The 25734-nt window shown below is 42.0% G+C and overlaps 1 protein-coding gene across 1 annotated transcript; it reads left to right on the top strand.

Moving 5' to 3' along the window:
• The first annotated feature begins 1171 nt into the window (after positions 1-1171).
• Positions 1172-23986, top strand: LOC106605327 (leucine-rich repeat and immunoglobulin-like domain-containing nogo receptor-interacting protein 1). The gene is made up of 3 exons (XM_014200818.3): positions 1172-1525; positions 20499-20615; positions 20743-23986. Exon 3 carries the CDS (start codon positions 20755-20757, stop codon positions 22588-22590), a length of 1836 nt encoding a protein of 611 aa, XP_014056293.1. The 5' UTR covers positions 1172-1525; positions 20499-20615; positions 20743-20754; the 3' UTR covers positions 22591-23986.
• Positions 23987-25734: the final 1748 nt, after the last annotated feature.

Genomic DNA, 25734 nt, shown 5'->3' with positions numbered 1-25734 from the left:
CATTTGGAGTTGATGCATAAACTTAACCTTAAACACTTTGAAATTTGACATTTGAGAAACATGGATGAATGTCTAATTCTGACGTTTGAATGTGAGAGCTTGTAGGGATATCATCTGTTCAAAACGAACTTTGACAAGGCCTAGGGCAGTTTCTCCAAATTAACATGGCCATGTGTTGAGCGTTGTTAAATGCAATAACCTTTTGCACCTGCCTCAGTTTCAGACGCACTTTTCCTCTTGCTCCTCATCAGGAACATACCGGCTGGCAGATGCTCCATGTTATGCTCCATAGAGAGGAACCCAAGGCTGCCCTGCTCCAATCAGAGAACACCAGGCAAACACTGATGAGGATTCTTTAAAATGGAACGTGAGGTTGAGCCCAAATCTACCATTTACTAGCGGGAGCCAAGGTCCAACATCTAGCCCATCTGGCATCTTTCTGAGAAACAGTCACAGTGTTAGATTAAAACAAAACCCAGAGTAGTTTGCCCGAATCCCATTGATGGGGCGTTCACAGGGCATTGTCAGGTTGGCCACACTTGATAAGGTGCAAGACAGAATTCTTCTTGAACACAAATCTCGTGTATACCCTAAACGGAATGCTCAATGTCAGGTTAGAATCAACCATACCAACATGTTTTTGTACCAATTAAAATATCAAATAATGTTTTGTGAGGATTATTGGGGCAAATCCACGAATGATTGCATGCATGTGTATGCACACTTTGAGGCATGGACTCTCCAACCTAACCCCGAAGGGGATGAATTTAGTCTGTGATTGCCCTATAGTTTTTTATTTCTATATATTTCTTTATTTTCTATCCAGCTGGTGTCTTGCCTAAGTCAAAAGATTTGGCTGACCAGAGTGCACATTTGCCCATCATTCCTAAATATTGGCCTACCCAGCGCGATAGTAATGTACTGTCCTGGATCATTTCCAGAACTCAATCAGTCTAGTGGATAAAATCACAAATCCTGTCAGAATGCTGAGAACTCAGGGATTTTGCCACCATATTCGCGCATCTACTGTAGCCTACTATGAACTCGTTGATGCTCTCTGTCCTCATGGACAAGTGTTTCATTCATGTAGTTGACTGGTTCGTTGATTCACACCTATAGGCTACTTTCCCCCAGTTCGCTTGAGGTAATTATGATATTTTTTCTGTGGGATGCGATTGCGACTCGAGCAAGAGCATCACCACCACGTAGAAGAGCACGAGCAGGGGCAAGAAGGCGGGCTTTCGATAGCGTCAGAAGAGAATAAAGTAGTCGACCTAAATTATTTTCTGTAGCGTAATTATCCCACTACTCCCTGAGGGTGGTGCAGTAGTCAGAAGAAATGAATGAAGGAGGACGAATTAAATTGTGTGAGGTCTCAAGGGATATGTTTTAAAGTCTAATAAAACATGATAAATCAACCAGCAACCGAACGAAAAGCTTAGGCGAGAAGGAACCTGAACGTTTGGAGTTGTGCGTAAGATATGGAAATGTTTTACTATCAACGTTTTATTGAAGTCATTAGCTGGTGAGTTTTCGTTCACTGTATACAATTTTCAGTGTACATTTGAAATTGTGTAACCATAACCCTAATTGATTTTGCAATTGTGTTTTTATATCAGACATAGTTCATAAACTAGGTTACTGATTTACCAATCTGCAATGTAGGCTACTTGTCAATAATATGAACTAAGCACCTGTGGGCAACAATATTTTCTACATATTGTGAATTACATCATACTTGTTTGTTTCTTGAAACTCAAGCAGGGCAGTAGTCCAGGAGCGGACTTGTGTTGTCGCCCTTTGGCGTCGATTGATTTATGGGTCAGCCTAATTCAGACCCCATGTAATAGTTTTATGGTCAACGTGGGCTTCTGGACAGAGACCAGCTCAAACGAGTTCTTGACATGGCTTTCGACTTTAATCCCACAATAAGTGCCAAAATGGTGACTGTGATTTCCATTTTATTCCTTTGACTCAACATTTGAACATGTCCACAAGCTAATATGGAAGGAACAAAAACACAAACAGAATATAAATAAATATACAAAAATACAGTACCTGGGTTGGCTAGGCTATATTGTCAAAGAAGCAAAGGCTAGACTACTTGATTTATCTTCAGATGTAAGTGTATGCACGATGCTAAGTTTTTCCGGTGGTGACCATTTTTAAAAAACATTTAAAGCAATCCTGATTGAGCATGGTAAATGTTCTTATCATTTAGAATAAGTTGGATGAGCTAATCATATAAATATCCATAAAAACGTATAATTAGATAACTAGACGTTTATGATATATTTTCAATTTCATAATTGATTTTCATCTGCAGCCTGATAAACTAAAATGAACATTTCAATTATAATTCATCAAGGGAGTGAGAAAAATACAATAATGTTGTCCAGCCTGTAGAAGAAAAAAAATAAAAAATTCTTCCCCCCAGCCAGAGAGAAGGCGAATATCACAATAATGAAGTGCGACTGGCAAAGCTGAGTGCCAAAGAGTACGTTTTGGTGACTGGCCAAATAGGCACTTTACTCAGGAGGTGCTTTATGCACAGGAAGTATTTCAGTCTCCTTGTTAGTGGACTGATTTATCCTGACTTTTAATTATTAACAAGACATGATCTGGGTCAAGCAAGAAAGTATTTTTCATCAGTGCCTTCTTTGTTTTGCTTGGTCATCGTTACCTAAGTGTAAAGCCAATATTTCGAATGTACTTGTTCTTCATTTCAAAGTTCTGTGAGGCAGGGCTGCTTATACAGTCCCAACAATCCAGGAATGAGAATATATTTTGACGGGTTGCTCAGCTGCAGCTTTTAGCTTCATCTGCAGCCCTTAATAGTAGGCTTAGCTAAAAGCATTGGGGCAAGGTCACGCGGTAACGGAGTCACACTCCCACTATATCTTTTAAGATGTGTCATGGAGCCATATGGGAGTCATTAAATGCATACAATTAAGATACATTATTTCGTTGCTGGGCAGCTGTGACTCCATCAAGCACTAATCATTATTTTGCATTAAAGATATATTTGAACAATTACTTGTTAGTATTGCACTAACTAGTACGGCACTATAAATACATATATATTTATAAATATAATCGTTAAAGATTCAATACGTAACATTTTGTGCGACCTGACCAAATTCACATAGAAATGTGGGTTATAGATCTATCATTCTCATTGAAAGGAAGTCTAAGAAGCGGTAGATCTGTTCTATGTGGGTTATTTCTATGTTTCCCATTCATTAAGTTTAGTTATTGCGTCTTTTACTTTCGGTTTTGTTTACCAGCTTCAAACAGCTGAAAACACAATATTTTTGGTTACTGAAAATATATTTCACAGAGGTTTAGATGGTACAATAATTCTCTATGCATTGCTTCTTTTGTCACATAAACTAAAATTATTTGAATTTTAACAACCAGGAAATTGCAGAACGGTTTCTGCATATAGCACCTTTAAGATCTGGCCCCAATTATAAAAAAAGATATGCCCATTTTTATAGTGGGAGTGTGACCCCTCAACCGCATGGCCTTGCCCTTTGAACCTGGAAGAATGCACCACAGATCCCTGCACACTTTCATCCATTCTGCTCCAATTTGACTCTTATAGTCCAGGGGATTAACATCAAGGCAATTCCACAGTAAAATAATGGTGGTGAGACGACAATTTAATAGTATGCCAAACAAAAAACATTGATTTCAAAGTTAAACAAACCATACAACTCTATGCACAAGGACTACTTTTTTTTCCACAGAACATTTTACAAAAATACATTTACTCGAAGAACAGTGCAGATGTAAAGTTTGGTAACAGAATGACAGTGAAATCTTACCACGTTGTCCAAAAACGACTCTGAATTAAGATTCAAAGATGTCTGCAGAAATAATGGGGTGTCAGCTATGATATGCTGTATATACAAAAGTATGTGGACCCCCCTTAAAATTAGTTGGATTTGGCTATTTCAGTCACACCCGTTGCTGACAGGTGTATAACATCGAGCACACAGCCATGCAATCTCCATAGACAAACATTGGCAGTAGAATGGCCTTACTGAAGAGCTCAGTGACTTTCAACGTGGCACCGTCATAGGATGCCACCTTTACAACAAATCAGTTTGTAAAATTTCTGCCCTGCTAGAGCTACCCCGGTCAACTGTAAGTTCTTGTTTTGGGAAATAGAAACGTCTAGGAGCAACAACGGTTCAGCCACAAAGTGGTAGGCCACACAAGCTCTAAGAACGGGACCGCCAAGTGCTGAAGCTCGTAGCGAGTTAAAACCGCCTGTCCTCAGTTGCAACACCCACTACCGAGTTCCAAACTGCCTCTGAAAGCAACGTTAGCACAATAACTGTTTGTCGGAAGCTTCATGAAATGGGTTTCTATGGGTGAGCAGCTGCACACAAGCTTAAGATCACCATGCGCAATGCCAAGCGTTGCCTGGAGTGGTGTAAAGCTCGCCGCCATTGGACTCTGGAGCAGTGGAAACACGTTCTCTGGAGTGATGAATCACGCTTCACCATCTGCCAGTCCGACGGATGAATCTGGGTTTGGCAGATGCCAGGAGGACGCTACCTGCCCCAATGCATAGTTCCAACTGTAAAGTTTGGTGGAGGAGGAATAATGGACTGGAGCTGTTTTTTATGTTTTGGGCTAGGCCCCTTAGTACTAGTGAAGGGAAATCTTAACGCTACAGCATACAATTACATTCTAGATGCTTCTGTGCTTCCAACTTTGTGGCAACAGTTTGGGGAAGGCCCTTTCCTGTTTCAGCATGACAATGCCCCTGTGCACAAAGCGAGGTCCATACAGAAATGGTTTGTCGAGATCGGTTTTGAAGAACTTGACTGGCCTGCACAGAGCCGTGACCATTCAGTTGTGGCTGAATGTAAGCATGTCCCCGAAGCATCTAGTGGAAAGCCTTCCCAGAAGAGTGGAGGCTGTTATAGCAGCAAAGGGGGGACCAACTCCATATGAATGCCCATGATTTTGGAAAGAGATGTTCAACGAGCAGGTGTCCACATACTTTTGGTCATGTAGTGTATGACACCTTGAGTTTGAAAAAATATATATTTTGGTTATTGAACTACAGTGAAGTGGATTAACACATGGTAACAGATTGATGGTAACAGAATGACATCATGGGTCCCTGATCTGTACTATAGACGGGTTAGCAGACGTCACAAAAACAATGCAAACGCTTTAATGGGGCAGAAGGCAGTGTGTTGTTGTGATTCTGGATGGCCAGATGGCTTGCAATAATGATAAGAAACTGCCATGTGGGGATTTGTTTCAGCTAGTTTTATGTTGTTCTTGATAGCATGTCTTGTTTTGAGGTGTGTTTACTGATTTCATGTCAATGTTATTATGTCAAAAATGTGCTAGCTAGCTAACCAACATCTGTAACGATGTATTTGAAGGACAAGTTTTCATTCTGCAAATGTATTTGTTTTCAATAAACATTGGAGATGAAATATATACTGAACAAAAATATAAACACAACATGCAACAATTTCAAAGAATTTAAGGAAATCAGTCAACTGAAATAAATTCATTAGGCCCCAATCTATGGATTTCACATGACTGGGAATACAGATATGCATCTGTTGGTCACAGATACCTTAAAAAAAGATAGGGGTGTGGATCAGAAAACCAGTCAGTATCTGGTGTGACCACCATTTGCCTCATGCAGTGCAACATCTCCTTCACATAGAGTTGATCAGGTTGTTGATTGTGGCCTGTTGTTCCACTCCTCTTCAATGGCTGTGCGAAGTTGCTGGCTATTGGCGGAAACTGGAACACGCTGTTGTAAATGTCGATCCAGAGCATCCCAAACATGCTCAATGAGTATGCAGGCCATGGAAGAACTGGGACATTTTCAGCTTCCAGGAATTGTGTACAGATCCTTGCGACATGGGACAGTGCGTTATCATGTTGAAACATGAGGTGATGGCTGCGGATGAATGGCATGACAATTGGCCTCAGGATTGAAACTGCCATTGATAAAATGCAATCATTTTCATTGTCCGTAGCTTATGCCTGCCCATACCATAACCCCACCGCCACCATGGGGCACTCTATTCACAACATTGACATCAGCAACTGCTCGCCCACACGACGCCATACACGTGGTCTACGGTTGTCAGGCTGGTTGGACGTACTTCCAAATTCTCAAAAATTATGTTGGAGGCGGCTTTTGGTAGAGAAATGAACATTCAATTCTCTGGCAACAGCTTTGGTGGACATTCCTGCAGTCAGCATGCCAATTGCACGCTCCCTCAAAACCTGAGACATCTGTGACATTGTTTTGTGTGACAAAAACGCACATTTTAAAGTGGCCTTTTATTGTCCCCAGCACAATGTGCACCTGTGCTGTGGACAATGCTGTATAATTAGCTTCTTGATTTGCCACACCGGTCAGGTGGATGGATTATGTTGGCAAAGGAGAAACTCTCACTAACAGGGATGTAAACAAATTTGTGCACAAAATTTCAGAGAAATAAGATTTTGTGCGTATGAAACATTTCTGGGATCTTTTATTTCAAATCAAATTTTATTTGTCACATGCGCCGAATACAACAAGTGTAGTAGACCTTACTGTGAAATGCTTACTTACAAGTCCTTAACCAACAATGCTGTGACAAGAAATAAAGTTAATAAAATATTTACTAAATAAACGAAAGTTTTTAAAAATCTAATCGATCGAAAAGTAGCATAAGAAATGTACATAACAATAACAAGGCTATATAGAGGTAATGTGCGGGGGTACAGGTTAGTCGAGGTAATTTGTAAAGTGACTATGCATAGATAATAAACAGCGAGTAGCAGCAGTGTAAAAACAATGTCAGCTCATGAAACATGGGACCAACACTTTACACGTTGCATTGATATTTTTGTTCAGTGTAGTTTACATGCTGTCAACGATCTAAGTCAACCCTCATCTGTTTTGTCCCTTAGTTGTGCACGTGCCAGTTTTGATACTAAACAACCAACAATCCTATACAGAAATGCATAATTATGAATGTCATTCTCTTCAGGATGATGTATCCTGAATAGGTACACAAAGGTAGAACATTTTTATTATTCTACACACTGACTATTATTTGAATGAGCTCCGCTGCCAAGCATGCCGCTCATTGACTACAGCTCAGCTTTCAACACCATAGTGCCCATGAAGCTCATCACTAAGCTAAGGACCCTGGGACTAAAAACCTCCCTCTGCAAATGGATCCTGGACTTCCTGACGGGCCGCCCCCAGGTGGTAAATGTAGGCAACAACACGTCTGCCACGCTGATCCTCAACACTGGGGCCCCTCAGGGGTGTGTACTTAGTCCCCTCCTGTACTCTCTGTTCACCCACGACTGCGTGGCCAAACACGACTCCAACACCATCATTAAGTTTGCTGACGTTAAAACAGTGGTAGGCCTGATCACCGACAACGATGAGACAGCCTATAGGGAGGAGGTCAGAGACCTGGCAGTGTGGTGCCAGGACAACAACCTCTCCCTCAATGTGAGCAAGACAAAGGAGCTGATCATGGGCTACAGGAAAAGGCGGGCTGAACAGGCCCCCATTAACATCGATGGGGCTGTTGTGGAGCGGGTCGAGAGTTTCAAGTTCCTTGGTGTGCACATCACCAACGAACTATTCTGGTCCAAACACACCAAGACAGTCGTGAAGGCACAACAACACCTTTTCCCCCTCAGGAGATTTGGCATGGGTCCCCGGATCAAAGTTCTACAGCTGCACCATCAAGAGCATCCTGACACGTTGCATCACCGTCTGGTATGGCAACTGCTAGGCATCTGACCGTAAGGCGCTACAGAGGGTAGTGCATACGGCCCATTACATCACTGGGGCCAAGCTTCCTGCCATCCAGGACCTATATAATAGGCGGTGTCAGAGGAACGCCCCAAAAATTGTCATAGACTATTTTCTCTGCCACCACACAGCAAGCTGTACTGAAGCGCTAAGTCTAGGACCAAAAGGCTCCTTAACAGCTTCTACCCCCAAGCCATGAGACAGCTGAACAATTAATCAAATGGCCACCGGACTATTTACATTGACACCCCTCCCCCCTCCATTTGTTTTGTACACTGCTGCTACTCGCTGTTTATTATCTATGCATAGTCACTTCACTCCTACAACGACCTACCTGTACCCCCGTACATTGACTCGGTACCGGTACCCCCTTTATATAGCCTCGTTATTGTTATTTTATTGTGTTACTTTTAATAAAAAAATTTGCTTTAGTTTATTTGGTAAATATTTTCTTAACTCTTCTTGAACTGCACTGTTCACCTCTTAAGGATCAGACCCTTTTTTTCAGTTTTCGCCTAAAATGACATACCCAAATCTAACTGCCTGTAGCTCAAGTATTGAAGCAAGGATATGCATATTCTTGATACCATTTGAAAGGAAACACTTTGAAGTTTGTGGAAATGTGAAAGGAATGTAGGAGAATATAACACATTAGATCTGATAAAAGAAAATACAAAGCAAAAAAAATAAAAAAATTTGTACCATCTTTGAAATGCAAGAGAAAGGCCATAATGTATTATTCCAGCCCAGGCGCAATTTTGATTTTTACCACTAGATTTACATTTACATTACATTTAAGTCATTTAGCAGATGCTCTTATCCAGAGCGACTTACAAATTGGTGCATTCACCTTATGATATCCAGTGGAACAACCACTTTACAATAGTGCATCTAAATCTTTTAAGGGGGGGGTTAGAAGGATTACTTTATCCTATCCTAGGTATTCCTTAAAGAGGTGGGGTTTCAGGTGTCTCCGGAAGGTGGTGATTGACTGATTGAGGGAGCTTGTTCCACCATTGGGGTGCCAGAGCAGCGAACAGTTTTGACTGGGCTGAGCGGGAACTGTGCTTCCTCAGAGGTAGGGGGGCCAGCAGGCCAGAGGTGGATGAACGCAGTGCCCTTGTTTGGGTGTAGGGCCTGATCAGAGCCTGAAGGTATGGAGGTGCCGTTCCCTTCACAGCTCCATAGGCAATCACCATGGTCTTGTAGCGGATGCGAGCTTCAACTGGAAGCCAGTGGAGAGAGCGGAGGAGCGGGGTGACGTGTGAGATTTTGGGAAGGTTGAACACCAGACGTGCTGCGGCGTTCTGGATGAGTTGTAGGGGTTTAATGGCACAGGCAGGGAGCCCAGCCAACAGCGAGTTGCAGTAATCCAGACGGGAGATGACAAGTGCCTGGATTAGGACCTGCGCCGCTTCCTGTGTGAGGCAGGGTCGTACTCTACGAATGTTGTAGAGCATGAACCTACAGGATCGGGTCACCGCCTTGATGTTAGTGGAGAACGACAGGGTGTTGTCCAGGATCACGCCAAGGTTCTTAGCACTCTGGGAGGAGGACACAAGGGAGTTGTCAACCGTGATGGCGAGATCATGGAACGGGCAGTCCTTCCCCGGGAGGAAGAGCAGCTCCGTCTTGCCGAGGTTCAGCTTGAGGTGGTGATCCGTCATCCACACTGATATGTCTGACAGACATGCAGAGATGCGATTCGCCGCCTGGTTATCAGAAGGGGGAAAGGAGAAGATTAATTGTGTGTCGTCTGCATAGCAATGATAGGAGAGACCATATGAGGATATGACAGAGCCAAGTGACTTGGTGTATAGCGAGAATAGGAGAGGGCCTAGAACAGAGCCCTGGGGGACACCAGTGGTGAGCGCGCATGGTGCGGAGACAGATTCTCGCCACGCCACCTGGTAGGAGCGACCTGTCAGGTAGGACGCAATCCAAGCGTGGGCCGCGCCGGAGATGCCCAACTCGGAGAGGGTGGAGAGGAGGATCTGATGGTTCACAGTATCAAAGGCAGCAGATAGGTCTAGAAGGATGAGAGCAGAGGAGAGAGAGTTAGCTTTAGCAGTGCGGAGAGCCTCCGTGACACAGAGAAGAGCAGTCTCAGTTGAATGCCCAGTCTTGAAATGAAACTAGATGGCAGCAGTGTATGTGCAATGTTTTAGACTGATCCAATAAACCATTGCGTTTCTGTTCAAAATGTTGTATCAAGACTGCCCAACTGTGCCTAATAGGTTTGTTAATAACTTTTAAAGTTCCTAACTGTGCACTCGCCTCAAACAATAGCATGGTATTCTTTCACTGTAATAGCTACTGTAAATTGGACAGTGCAGTTAGATTAACAAGAATTTAAGCTTTTTGCCAATATCAGATATGTCTATGTCCTGGGAAATGTTCTTGTTACTTACAACCTCATGCTAATCGCATTAGCCTACGTTAGCTCAACCGTCCCGTGGGGGACCCACCGATCCTGAAGAAGTTTTAAGGGCTTGTAAGTAAGCATTTCACGGTAAGGTCTACACTTGTTGTATTCAGCGCATGTGACAAATAAAGTTTGATTTGATTCCAAATTTGTCTGTGTGTGTGATTTCAGTGCTATCGATAAACAACTCCTGCATTCTCGCCAGTCAGTGCATCCATATGACCCTCAAATATTTGGGGCCTTCCCATCTAGCACATTGGGTTCCTTGGAAGTTGTGGGAACTACTGTTTTTGGTTTCATATTGGTTGCTAGAATGAAGCCATGCATTTCCTGACCGGTAAAACGTAATGTTTTTTTTTTTTTACTTTCTGCGAACAGCAGTGAACATTTCGGCCTCCCTGTAACCCAAAAATGTATTTTAGGTTACAGGGAGGTTCTGAGAATGTTTTACTCTGGTACCCTGTAAGTTTTCCTGGGAGGGTTAACTAAAGCTCTGTGAATAGAGATTATAGTTAATTTGGAGGTTCTTGAATAACTTCTTTAAAACTTTCACTGAATTTTTCAATAAGACTTTTAATAAACTGCTATCTTGGGTTACTTTTTTGAACTCCAAGCACAGATAGAACACATTGAGCCTATAATCTTCCATGGAATTAGTCCACTGCGCCACCAGGATGGAGGTAGCATGACATGTTTTTTTACGCAAACAAAACTGTTCATTTTAGTCTATTCAAACAGACTCCATTTCAAAGGAAACAAGCACTCCAAGATGCACTCATTAAGATCTGGCCAATAAACGGGCATGGCCAATACACCTGAACACACTTAACAAGATAGAGGATAGAGAGAATTTTGTTGATGCTGAGAACGGAATGTATATGTTTTTAAATAACATTCTCTAACGTTACTAACGTTTTCTTGTGGTTTTTATGGAAAGAACAATTTGAGAACATTCACAATGGACAACCACACTCTCATCAAGCTCTAAGAAACATTTTGTTCTCAGAACATTATGCGCTAGCTGGGCTTATACCCACAATACATCACTATGAACCAGACCAAATCTGTACCAATCATAGATGTCACAAGTTTAGACATCACAGTGCGGCACACGACATTAGAGTAAAGTACAGTATAGTTCAGTACATTTCAGTACAGGACAATAGAGTGAATTATATTGTACTCTACTCTAGTGTGCTCTACTGTACTAAACTCTACTGTACATTACTGTATTGCACTGACCTCTACCTTTCTGTACTGTACTATACTGTGATGGGCTGTACTGTACTTTGCTGTCCAAACTTGTGAAACAGACATCTATGATTGGTTCAGATTTGGGCTGACCAAATTTCAACTACTTTTCAACATCCATGGACGTCCGGTGTCAGTCAGTGCTCAGTTGGTGGGGGGGGTTAGTTACACTAAATGGAAAGAGAGGGGGCACATGGGTAGGTGTCAGTAAGAGGTGGGTTATCCAGACTGTTTTCAAACTCTTGCTTTGACCACTACGTGACAGAAAGAAAACAGTTATGAGCTGAACATAACATTATGCCAGTGGAAGGGAGGACAGGAGCAGCTGACCCAACTGTGGTTTCTGACTTCTATGAATTCCCATTGTAGCAATTCAGTTGCAGTCAGTCTGTTACAGATTTTTTGGTTATTCTTTTTTCCCCGATTTGGTAACAGAATAATCACTTAATATATCATGAACCAAATTGTTATCAGTAAAAACACAAACTAACTGGTTGGTCTACCTTTACTTGTTACTTCTGTGAAGTTTCATAATCCTCCCTAAATGTATTTCTAATACCTTTTAAGACTTTTTCTGCTAGATGTTTTCTAAGACCACTTTTCCATCTGTTTGACCAGAAATCAAAGCCTTAGCTTATTCCTAATTTCTAGGATGGAAAATGGTTGACAATGTCCCCCCCCCCCCCGAAAAATAGACTATCATAGCTTTCATTTCACACCAAATGTGATGTGCTCCTATGAACTTCACATGTTAATGCTCAGGGCTTTTTACATGGAACTAACCATCACTAGTATTGGAGTGTTGGTTTAAAAACCTGTTTATGGAGGATAATGTATTCTGTTCACACCAACTCTGCCCTGGGTTGACCGTTTCAAAGGATTGTTTCTGTCGTTCTCTTTTTTTATGCCATCTCAGTAGCCTCAAACAAGACCCATTTGGAAGGATTGTGCATAAACATTATGCATACATAATTAAATGGCAATACACTTGGGCTCATGTCAAACCAACAAATTACTTATTTTCATCATTGCAGTGGTTATGAGAGACGGTGCTAAAGGACTAGGACTAATGTTTACGCATGTTTTCATTCCACCTTTTAATTTGATTATGTTCAACTAAATTCCGTAGTGTTTCTGCATATCAGAGGACTTATTAAACTAATCAATGATGTAAACACAACATCACAGCATTATAATAAAACCTCATTGTTAATTTGCCAACCAATCTATTTGAGCAAAATGAAGCATGGTTGAAACAAAAACCTGCATACTTACTCTGAGATCACAAGGAAATGGACTCTGTGTCTCTGGAGTCTTTATTTGATGATGTATTCTTTCAGACTCAACTGCGGTTATCACATTTATTGGATGAGAGAACAACCCCAGTATGTGCTGTACCCACAGAGTACAGCATGTGCGTTTTATTACCATGCCACATGATTTGACCCACACTATAGCTTTAGCACCACCATAGCAGGTTACCTTTATTGGAATCAAGTTAGGATTGTGGATGGCTCTGATCAGATTAGCAAGCAGCCCGGTAAGTGTGCCAAAGGGAAAAAGCTCCACCTGTCCAGTTGTGTGTGGAGGATTATGTAGTGTAGTTGCTTTTCTGTGAAAAACGCAACCCGCAACAAACTGTTATGGCTCTCTTTCAAGAGGTTGCTCTCTTTGTCCTCTCAAAGCTGTTTTGGAATAGTGAAAGCAGAGAGGGTATGCTGAAAATGGAAGGACTTTCTAATGAAAGTGTAGCCTAAAGGAGACCTTGTAACAGAGGCCCAATGTAATCCACGAATGGTATAATTGGCCGCTGTTATTTATTCTTGGTATTTTCCCCATAGGCAGAACGTTTCCTGACCGCTGAAGTCCACCTTCAGAAGAATCAAGCACCTTTTGATGAAGCGTGCTTGCTGGAGTCCTTGTTTACCATCCATCTCCTCCTGTCAGACATTGTTCTTTCTCTCATTGTACCTCGATGGATTCAATCCGTCAATGCTATTAACTAAAACGACCTCATTTGGCATGTCACATCTGTGCTACACTGAAACCAATTAACTTTTCTAATTTATTTGTGCTATTATTAATTTAGCAGACAGTGCACTTTGTGCGAGCAGTGACTTAACCGACTGCCTTGATAAAGAATTATAATATAGTGCACCCTGCAACACGACAGAACAGTGTCTCTGGAACCAGATTTATTTAAGTGGGCTGTCACAGTGACCCACTTCTGCCTCTGCCTGTGAGACAGAGTGAGAGTGTAAATACAAACATATTCAGAGCACATACACATCCGCATATACACACACACACAAAATGCATAATGCCTAACCCTAAGCATACCGACGCATAAACACACATTCCACCATACAATGACCAAAAACTCCCCCAAACCCACAGGCATTTAAGTTGCAAATACACACAAAAAGCATTTGTATAAAACACATTTAATCCATATGAAACAAATGCAATTGCAAATGTGGGCACAGTGTCACACAGTTAATATAATCATATTTGTCACAGTTGCAAGCTTACAGCCAGACAAACATACTCTTCTTTATTGCTTCCCTACATGCTTACTGTAATGCAAATACACAATCTATCTAACGTAGGTCTACACACACACACACCGCAATATTATTGAGGTATACGTTGTCTTTACAAAATGTTTTAAAGTGATTGAATCAGAAATGGCTCGCTTGACTTGAGGTTGTTTACGAACCCTTTCTCCTTTTCCTGGCAGACCCAGTGGAAAAAGAATCTGGCATTCTGAAGAGCACTGCTATTCTCTCCCCCTCAGCCTAGCAGCTGTTCTGCTCACAAACCTTTTAATACATGCTTGTAGAACTCTGGTGCATATCACAGGGACTGGTACACTGTGGCAGGTGCCAGGAGCAATAAACAATGTCTTTCTAGCATATAAAAACATACATATATACACACAGAGACACTTTCAACAGAGTGTAACACACACCCGGGCCCCCAGGTCCGTGCTGTTGTTTCATTTCAGCCATCTTAATTGGTCTAAGAATCAGTGGCGGTTCTAGACCATTTCAACTGGGGGGGGCAAGCTGGGGCCAGTTACATTAGACGTTATTGTTGTCATATCGTTTTCTTCACTGCATTGCAGGCATTAGCAGGCAAAAGACCATGTTCATAATCATCATCGTTGCCACAGTCTAATAATGGATGTAAAAAAAAGAATGATAGCAAAAATTAGTTATGTAAAAATTATTTCATACTCCACATTTAAAAATTGTTGTCACAGGGGCGGCACTGCCCCCCCCCCAAAACCCCCCACCCCCCCCCAGAACCACTAGTGCTAAGAATAGCACTTAGGCAAGTGTCAAAGTGTAGCCTGGCTTACACTGTGCATTCTCTTTCTAACCCCATGGCGATTTAGAGAGTGACCAATGTGGGGAGGGGAGGAAAAGTCTGCCAGGGTGTCTGTTTTGAGGACAGACTTCAATACAATGAATGAACATAAGACTGTTCTCGTGGCCCATCCAAAGCGGCCCCCAGCTAGACATCATGCACCGGTTAAATTGGGTCTTTTTGCCTATAATCTCTAAGTGTTCCTGCCAGTACTGATTGGGAAACATATGTCTTGAGGTAGGAAAGACCAAAGGCTTTGGGAAATACTAGGCAGGCTGCAGAGCAGATATCCCTTAAAAACAATGAATCACATAAAAAACTGATCAAACTTAGTTTGGGGTTGTTGTTTTGCTCCGTTTCTGCTGCGTGTCATGTCAAAATGAGAAGGAAGCTCATGAGCCACAGTGCTGAGTGTGTTGGTTACCTAAAGTGATTCCATGGAGTCAGTAATGGGGATTCTGTAGCTAGGCACGCACTGCAAGGTCACTGTTTTGACACTCAGAATGTTCTGACATCTGTCCACAGTTTGATGTAACATGATGACAGCTGAGCGGACTTGATGAGTTTTGTGTGATGATGGGGGAGAGCTGAGTGGGAAAGTCCAAATGTTTGAAAGAATTAAGCAACAGTGGGGACCAACCCAAACACCAAACATGGTTTCTGGATCTGCCATGGGATTGTCTGAGTGGATGTTACATCAGGTTGGCTTTGATATTGTTTGCATTTGGCGTTGTGGTTGTCTGTTAGATAAGAGCTGGCCGCTGCACAGGTTTGGACGGCTGGGTTTTTGTGTTATGCAAAAGGTTTACGGTAGCATCATATCGGCCAATCAGGCATTTTGCCATCAACTCTCCAGCTGAAAACTAAACAAACCCAATACCCTTACCACCCAGGACAGACTTCATTCAGCAGCTTCCTCAACAACAACTATTTCAATCGGAACAATAGTTGAAATTGAATACTATTTTTACCTGTTAGAATGACTTAGCATAAATACAGAGGAATATGATACCGTGTGACTGTGGAATCTAGATTCCTGACCCTGTCTAATTTTACAGACGGGGTCAGGTCTCTTTGTGACCCCTAGGTCACGACCATCGACTGCAATCTAACTTCATGGTGTATGCATGGACATACAGTACCAGTCAAAAGTTTGGACACACTTACTCATTCAAGGGTTTTTCTTTATTTATACTATTTATTACATTGTAGAATAATAGTGAAGACATCAAAACTATGAAATAACACATATGGAATCATGTAGTAACCAAAAACAAATCAAAATATATTATGTATTTTAGATTCTTCAAAGTAGACACCCTTTGCCTTGATGACAGCTTTGCACACTCTTGGCATTCTCTCAACCAGCTTCACCTGGAATGCTTTTCCAACAGTCTTGAAGGAGTTCCCACATATGCTGAGCACTTGATGCCTGCTTTTCCTTCATTCTGCAGTCCAACTCATCCCAAACCATCTCAATTGGGTTGAGGTTGGGTGATTGTGGAGGCCAGGTCATCTGATCTGCACTGCTCAATCACTTGCCTTCTTGGTCAAATAGCCCTTACACAGCCTGGAGGTGTGTTGGGTCATTGTCCTGTTGAAAAACAAATGATAGTCCCACTGAGAGCAAACCAGATGGGATGGCGTATCACTGCAGAATGCTGTGGTAGCCATGCTGGTTAAGTGTGCCTTGAAATCTAAATAAATCACAGACAATGTCACCAGCAAAGCAACCCCACACCATCACACCTCCTCCATGCTTCATGGTGGGAACCACACATGCAGAGATCATCCATTCACCTACTCTTTGTCTCACAAAGACACAGCAGATTTTTTTTGTTTAGATCAAGATGGGGCACAGTCATGGGTGTATGTTTCATTACCGTACCAATCCCTTTTAGCCTGCAGCTTAGACTGAGGATATAAGGTGCAGAGTAAAAGTGGAAAAGGATGTATTATTTGGTAATCAATTAGTAATCAATTAGTGGTTGGAACCAAAAATCTCAAATTTGGACTCAGACCAAAGGACAGATTTCCACAGGTCTAATGTCCATTACTCGTGTTTCTTGGCCCAAGCAAGTCTCTTCTTATTATTGGTGTCCTTTTTAGTAGTGGTTTCTTTGCAGCAATTCAACCATGAAGGCCTGATTCACGCAGTCTCCTTTGAACAGTTGATGTTGGGATGTGTTTGTTACTTGAACTCTGTGAAGCATTTATTTGGGCTTCAATTTCTGAGGCTGATAACTCTAATGATCTTATCCTCTGCAGCAGAGGTAACTCTGGGTCTTCCTTTCCTGTGGCGGTCCTTATGAGAGCCAGTTTCATCATAGCGCTTGATGGTTTTTGCAACTGCACTTGAAGAAATGTTCTGCATTGACTGACCATGTCCTCAAGTAATGATGGACTGTTGTTTCTCTTTGCTTATTTGAGCTGTTCTTGCCATAATATGGATTTGGTCTTTTACCAAATAGGGCTTTCTTCTGTATACCACCCCTACCTTGTCTCAACATAACTGATTGGCTCAAACACATTCAAAAGGAAAGAAATTCCACAAATGACCTTTTAACAAGGCACACCTGTTAAATTACATGCATTCTAGGTGGCAACGTCATGAAGCTGGTTGAGAGAACGCCAAGAGTGTGCAAAGCTGTCATCAAGGCATAGGGTGGCTACTTTGAATTATCTCAAATATAAAATATATTTTGATTTGTTCATCACTTTTTTGCTTACCACATGATTCCATATGTGTTATTTCATAGTTTTGATGTCTTCACTATTATTTAACGAGTACTTTTGGGTGTCAGGGAAAATGTATGGAGTAAAAAGTGCAATATTTTCTTAAGGAATGTAGTGAAGTAAAAGTATAAGTAGTCAAAAATATAAAAAGTAAAGTACAGATACCCCCAAAAACTACTTAAGTAGCACCTTCAAGTATTTTTACTTAAGTCCTTTACACCACTGCTTTTAATGTTGTTGATTTTGATTGTGCCCTTTGGTGTTTATGAGGGCTACTGTAGATCTACATGTAGTTGCAGTTATGACTAATGTTTTTGGCATTTGTGTCGGTATAAGAGTTAGTGCTTTAGTCGTCATCAGGATTAAAACTTTTTAAAAGCATTCCCAAAATCTGATTTGCACCGTAGTTGAATCACAGATGTTGCTTAAATGTATGTCATATTCTATTGTATATATTTGTACTTAAAAGGATAGTTCGAGATTTTGTCAATTAAGCCTTTTTTTCCACTTACCCAGAGTCAAATAAATAAATTGATGTGTCTGTGTGCAGTTTAAAGAAGTCAAAGGTAGTTTCTGGAGCTATTGCTTACTTGCGTTAGTGCAATGACTGGAAGTCTACAGTAGCTGCTAGCATTGTATTCATGAGTTCATCTGACTCTGGGTCAGGGGCGAAAATCTGATATCAACTTTGGAGGGGACAATTACATGAAATTTTCTCAAGAGCAATTCCTGAGGGGGACACCAAAAGTAGTGCTGTAACACATAGCCTAAATGTATATTGAGGAACCAAAGAAATAAGGTGTTTGCCGTACTCCTAACTACCGGTACCCAAAACTACACAACTAATCACAACAGCAATACCATTGCCTTTAACATATCTTAGTTCAGTCACCAGTTTAAGTTGAGAGACTCTGCCAGTCTGTCCCTGCATATCTGTCCCCCACTCTGCTGTCTGTGTGCCATCTGTTGCCTGCTCTGCCTAATGACATCATTGTGAAACATTTCCATTAGAATTTCATTTCTTTCTTATGAACATTTTATCAACTAGTCTTTGAGATATTAGGCTACTAGGATTCTTACTATGCGTTTTGGTGTATTGAAAAATACTCTGATGTCCGTCTTTTATTTTTCTGCCATTTTTCTACCTGGCTGGCTGGCTGGCTACACACACAGTGTGTAGGTTATTTACAGTAGGAGATGGGCTTCTATCATCTTCAATCAGTCTATTTGGGCTTCGATCTAAAAGGTAGCTAGCAAATGTGAAACGGATTAAAATGACAAGAGTTGACAGCTGTATGAGTTCACCATTTACACAACATATGCTGCAATCTTTTGTAATTTTAATAGTTTGTTTCATATTGGCTGGCTTCCAACAATAGCTGAATTTGCAAAGCTAGCGAGCACCAATTCAGTTTCAGTGGTGTTTGCTATAATCTTTGCTACCCGGGTTAAATAAAGGTGAAATAAAATAAATAAATAAAAGTTCCCTTGCGACAATTTAGCTTTTGCAACGAGACCATTAAATATATTTAAGACAATGGTAGAAGAGAGTGTAGTTCTGTTCAGTTTGGATTTCAGTTTATCGCTAACCTTATCACATGGACTTTGAAGCACTAACTTACATCATCTGCATGCTGATCTTGGAATAAATTGACGATAGCAAAGATTCCATCTTTGACGACGCCACATAAATGGAATAGGTACTAGCTAGCTTAATAGTTCATATTTGCGCGCTAGCTCTGCATATTCAGCTAGTGTGTGTGCGCGATTGACTGGATGAACCTCACGTCAGTTACGTTCATTGAGTGCCTTTCAGACAGTAGATTCGACCTCTCTGTTACCTTGCCAACTAAGGAACTGGCAGTGGATCAAACCATTGTGAGGCAAAGGGTGGGGGGGTCGCAATATTTTGAAACTTAAAAACGCGCTATTAAGTGTCTATAATCAGCACAATTGCTTTCATTGCGTATTATTAATATTATTTAAATTACATAATTATGTTTCAGTGATATATTGGGGGGGACAAATCATATTTTTCCCAGGATGGGGGGGTCGTGTCCCCCCCGTGATTTCCGCCCCTGCTCTGGGTAAATAGAAGAAAGGGCTTAATTACCAAAATCTTGAACTATCCCTTTTAATAAAGTGTAGTGGAAAATGTTCCCTAATTTCTTGTCCTGCTTAATTAATTGAAAACGAGGCTGCACAGTACGACAAAACCTTTTTGTTTCTTGGGGTATGTATGATGTGCCTCTATGGGAATGTTGACTATTCCATACTCGACCTTCTCAACTTGGTCCTGTATAGCTTACGTGTGCACATCTGCCATCACATGTCACTGGCCCTTCCCCAGATAGCCTGCCTAATCCAGATGTCTGGCCAGGGGGCACAGCTCCCATCCGAACTGGCCTTCATCAGGGTTTTTAGAATCTGTGAGCCTAGGTCTGGATGCACTAATGAGGATTTTTTTGTGCAGATCAAGATGGGGCACAGTCATGGGCGTATGTTTCATTACCGTACCACTACCTTTTAGCCTGCAGCTTAGACTGAGGATATAAGGTGCAGAGTACAAGTGGTAAAGGATGTATTATTTGGTAATCAATTAGTAGAGATGCTATCTGTATTAAACAGAGATGTAGGTCGATAGTAACTATGAAATCTGCTTTAAATCGTACCCTAATTATGCTCTGATGTTAATAATAATTTTTAATACATTTTTTATTGTCTTGATTCCACTCTCAAATTCACCACTTTGCTAGGTTTATCTCAAAATGTTGGAAACTCATGCTTTGTCCATAAATATAGCATTTGCAATCCATGATTTACAAATGCTACAAAGAATCCTTGTTTTTGTATTTTTGGGAGGGGGAAGATTCATTCCTGTCTCTTTTGTCTCTCTAGGCCATTTGCAAGGACATGTTTTTTACAGAACATCATCTCTTATAGAAGACTTAACTCAGGTCTGATCCCAACTTGACCACCACTGGTTATGAAAACCTGCATCCTCATAGTAAATCGGTAAGTTCCTTAACAAATACTAAAATATATTCATACCTTTGTTTTCATTTGTTATAGCATTGCGAGTAAGCATGACTGCTCTTTAGCTATCGGTTCATACTTGTGTCCTTTTTGTTTCCCTTTTTAGGCAGGAGGCAAGATGTTTGTGGAGTCTGTTGTCCGATGGGGGGCATTTAGCATCTTGCTCCAGTGTGGATTATTGGGTGTGTCAGCAGGGGACTTCCCCTGGCCTTGCCCTGCCAGGTGTGTGTGTCGGCTTGAGACTTTAGAAGCGAACTGCTCTGACAAACAGCTGACTTCTGTGTCTCAGGGCTTCGCTAGTGGCACCCAGCGCATTAACTTATCTCGTAACAAGCTGAAGACGCTGGGTCGTCGCCAGTTCTTTGGCATGACCCAGCTAGAGGATCTGGACATTAGTGACAATGTCATCGCCATGATTGAAGTGGAGGCTTTCCAGGGCCTGCAGAACCTCAAGACCCTGTGCATTAGGGGCAACCGCCTCAAGATCATCTCTGTGGGGGTCTTCTCCGGACTGCCCAGCCTGCGCTTCCTGGACCTGAGTGAGAATGAGATCCTGGTCTTTCTGGACTACACCTTCCGTGAGTTGGTGAGCCTGCACCAGCTGGAGGCTGGGGAGAATGACCTGGTGTTCATCTCCCAGCGGGCCTTTACCGGCCTGCAGAACCTGCAGGAGCTCAATCTGGACCGCAGCAACCTGACCTCCATCCCCACCGAGGCACTGTCCCAGCTCCAGAGCCTGACTCGGCTGCGCATGTTCCGCCTCACCATTTCGGCACTGCCCAACAATGCCTTCCGCCGCCTGCATCGACTGCGCAGCCTCGTCATCTCCCACTGGCCCTTGCTGGACACCCTGGCCAGCAACAGCCTGATTGGCCTCAACCTCACCTCGCTGGTCCTCAGCAGCTGCAACCTTAGTGCTGTCCCATACCAGGTGCTGCGCCACCTGGTCTACCTTGGCTACCTGGACCTGTCCTACAACCCCATCACAGCCATCCAGGGTAACCTGCTGGGGGACCTGTTGCGGCTGCAGGAACTGCACCTAGCTGGGGGCAACCTGCTCCGCATCGAGCCAGGGGCCTTCAGGGGGCTGGCTTACTTCCGTCTGCTCAACGTGACATCCAACCAGCTCAGCACGCTGGAGGAGAGTGCCTTCCACTCGGTGGGGAATCTGCAGGTCCTGCGGCTAGATGGGAACCCCCTGGCCTGCGACTGCCGACTGCTCTGGGTGGTCCGCCGGCGACAGCGCCTAAACTTTGATGGCCGCCAACCCACCTGCTCCACCCCGGACATGGTGCGAGAGCGGGAATTCCGGGACTTCTCGGAGAAAGAGCTCCCGAGACTGTTCACCTGTCGGCAGGCCCGCATTGTAGACCGCAGGTCCCAGGAGGTCAGGGTGGAGGAGGGCACTACGGTGCTCTTCTCCTGCAAGGCGGACGGTGACCCAATGCCCTCCTTTACCTGGTTGTCAGCCCAGCGGATTCCGCTCTCCACTACGGGGCGCATCAGGGTGTTGTCCAATGGGACTCTAGAGGTACGCTATGCCCAGGTTCAGGACAGCGGCACATACCGGTGCACAGCGGGCAACGCTGCAGGCAACGACAGCCTGTACGTCAGCCTCTATGTGAAGGGTTTCCCACGTAACCGCACCATGCCCTTTTTCACCGACGAAGGCTGGATAGAGTCTTCACACGCCCCTACTGCCAACTCCTCTGCCCAGGTGGCCAACCAGTATCCGTTTGATGCCAAGACACTGATCATCGCCACCACTATGGGCTTCCTGTCCTTCCTCAGCTCAGTGGCTATCTGCTTCGTCTTCATGTTCTTCTGGAGCCAGAGCAAGGGGCAAATCAAACACACAGCCACCATCGACTATGTGCCCCGTACCTCAATGGGGGTAGGAGGAGGAGGAGGGGGTGGAGGTGACGCTGGCAAGTTCACCATGAAGCTTATCTAAGGTTATGTGGGAGAGGACTTGGGACACATTGACTGTGTCACTCCCTGAGGGTGTGGGGACACGGGTCACAGGGACACGGTCTGCCTTCAGAAAGCTAGATCCTCAGTGCACCCTTAACATACGGAAATTATACATATCTGATGACATATCATCCTAAATATCTTGGAGAAGAAAATAATGAACAGTGGTTGTCTAGAAGCCGCTTTATTTAAACTCTGTTGTCAATTTTTTTTAAATGGTGTCATTTTCTTTATTCAAGTCTTTATTCAACATTACAATTACAGTGCTACAAATTGAACATGATGATATGAAATATTATACATGTTCATGTGTATAAGAAATGCTCTTAAAGTGTCAAGGTTAATTTCACTCATATCAGGTGTGCTTGGTGGATCTGATATACAGATATATAGTAAGTGTGGATATCATGTGTCAACTTGCCAATACAGGTCAAGCAAGAATTGCCCTCTGACCTGAGGATAACTACTTATGCTTATCCACAGACGATCCATTCAGAGACTGCATACTCACCATTTGCTTAAGACTCTATGAAACTATAATAATATGCAAACACATGACTGTAGTTATAATAGATGTATAGAATACTGTACTAGGCTATATTCAAATACGGTAGATAAATCAGTTTCACTGTACAGTAACATTTCATGGCTCACTTTTTGACTAGCCTCTCGTTTACGAAAACGTTGTTGTTTTGGCGACAGGAGTATTATTTAGTTATCAGAATATGACGGTGTCCAGCGGGTGATGAAATTCTAATCTGTACATGAGAATGTATCCAATTCCATGTCATATTATAAACAATCTTTTAAGCTTTAAATCCTATTTCCATTTTCTTTTTTATAACAAAGTAAGATAGTTCGCACACATCAAATAGAGAATTCAAGATTATTTTTTGCAAGTCATTTTCTTTTTATATCAGTGGAATTTCATACTGTATAATTTGGTAAGATATTGCAATCAGCAACAATGCTTCAATGATAATATAACTGTATAACATTCATGTAACCTCACATTCATGTAACCTTCCTGAATGTTTATCGATCACAGGGTATTGAAAATATGTGCCTGAGTAATCTCACTCGCCATTAAAGAAACAATGATGAACTGTAATGGCGAACAGTACCTTGTGAAATTCAATGTTAAATGTAGGTCATGGACATTTCCATGCTCTAGGTTACTTTATGGCTATATCTAGTCCTGTGGATTAGTGCCACTCTTCTTTCATGTTCACTTGTTGTGTAGGTACACACAAACCAAAATTCCAAAACAATGTAAATGATGTACACATCTATAGTTAAGTCTGTTGTTTTGCTATCTTATTTGTAAAATATAATCTTTTTGCATTTTGAAATGATTAAAAACCTCTTTAACCTGCCTTATTGCCTTGGATTGATTCAGCAATATCCCATAGCCTTTTATGAAATGACAAAAAAACGAATCAGTCTGCTACAACATACAAATCTCAGTGGTTCTGAGTTGGGCTCTATTTTAAATGACTATACAGTACATTGTTAAATAATTGCTATGAGAGAGACATCCTTCCATGCATAAGACACAGTACGTTAATAATCTCAATGTTTTGACTCAGCTGTCAGACCATTTCAATCGATTAGAGCAGAGAAAATAAACAGATCTGTTTCATCGCCTCAGCGCAAATGCAGATGGTTATTTGATAGAGCTGTGTTTGTTTGTTACCCTTCCTTGTTAGTCTTAATTTTCTGACGGGAAAGGGGGAAATAGTAAATTTGGGTTTTGCTGTATATTGTCTCATTAGTTCAGTTGAAGGTGACAGGATGAAGATCAACCTCAGGAGATCCACGATCCACTGACAATTTCCCATCCAGACGGATATGAAGCCCACCAGCTGTAAGTGGATTCTGTGGAAAGCAAATCATTTTCTCTCTCTTGCCCTTGCCCAGAATAATCTAGAAAAAATGATAATCACGTGCATGAGCAGAGATTTAAACCCTTTTGGATTACCTCTGCATGTCTCAATCTGTTATATAGGTCTGTCTGGTGGATGCAAACCCAAGGCCTAGCCTGTCATATTATCTGTTTTAATGCAACTATTTCCTCTCATGGAATGGAATCCAAAGATTTTACTGTAGCGTCATAAACCAATGCTCCCTATGGGAAGCAAATCCAAGGGCATTATTTATTTACTTGTGCTGTCATGTGCAATGTTCACTGATATTAAAGACAGCGAGGACAGGAAATCATTATTTTTTGTAGGTATAAATCTATTTAGGTTTACAACAGGCTGCCAAAGAAAGATATACTCTCAGGTAGGTCTCATGGTTTACAGTACAGGTCTACAGTATTATTGCACCTCTACACAGATGTGCCCACAAGAGAAAGAACATGTCAGGTGTGTCAGTTCTAACATGGCTAACACCTTTAATGAACCCACAGTGCGGTTTTTCTTTACCTATAATTGATTGAATTGGGGCCCTTGTGTCTGAATTCCAGGTGATAAAATAACCATGATGCTTTGTGTTCCCCTTATCTGGCCTGATGCTGGCCACTGAGTGGTGCTAAAACACCATGGTTAAAGATTCTCAAGTCTCATCCATTACACTTACCAAACATGTTTTATTTTGTATTAATTATACAAAGGTGCTGGGTCACCGTTTCTTGGGAAATCATTTTGTGGAACTCCTACTGATTGGATTTTATAAGAAGGGAAATAAAATGTAGTTATAGGTGACAATGACTAATTAATCTAGGCGATGGGTATGGGTCTTCTAGGCGATGGGTATGGCATATGCTGCAGATACAGGAGCCTATATCTAAAATAACAGATGCCAAATGATCTCTGTATTATGTAAATATCATATTTTGCTAAAATAATCTAAATATCTATTACTCCGGAGTTGCTGTGAGCACTCTTCTTAGTGTCTCAGATGGTAGCCACCATGGCATACACTGACACTACCATTAAGATTGTAGATAAATGGTAAATGTAGCCTACATTTTTTCCAGTTTGGATGATTGTTTTATGCTATAGATACTGCTGTGAATATCTGAACATTGCATCCAAAAATAAACTGCTCACATTCTGGACATAACTTTGTAAGGACTGTGTTTGTGTAAATAGTTTCTGAAAAAAGTGTGGCCAGCTCA

This window comes from Salmo salar, chromosome 05 (assembly GCF_965601325.2).
Source record: "Salmo salar chromosome 05, fSalSal1, whole genome shotgun sequence".
Classification (NCBI taxonomy): Eukaryota; Metazoa; Chordata; class Actinopteri; order Salmoniformes; family Salmonidae; genus Salmo; species Salmo salar.
The sequence above is the reverse complement of the archived record's forward strand: the minus strand, read 5'-3'. Positions and strand labels throughout refer to the sequence as shown.

What these genes read in the sequence shown, in the direction of transcription:
- LOC106605327 (XM_014200818.3), top strand. Translation starts at nt 20,755, where the DNA reads ATGTTTGTGGAGTCTGTTGTCCGATGGGGGGCATTTAGCATCTTGCTC.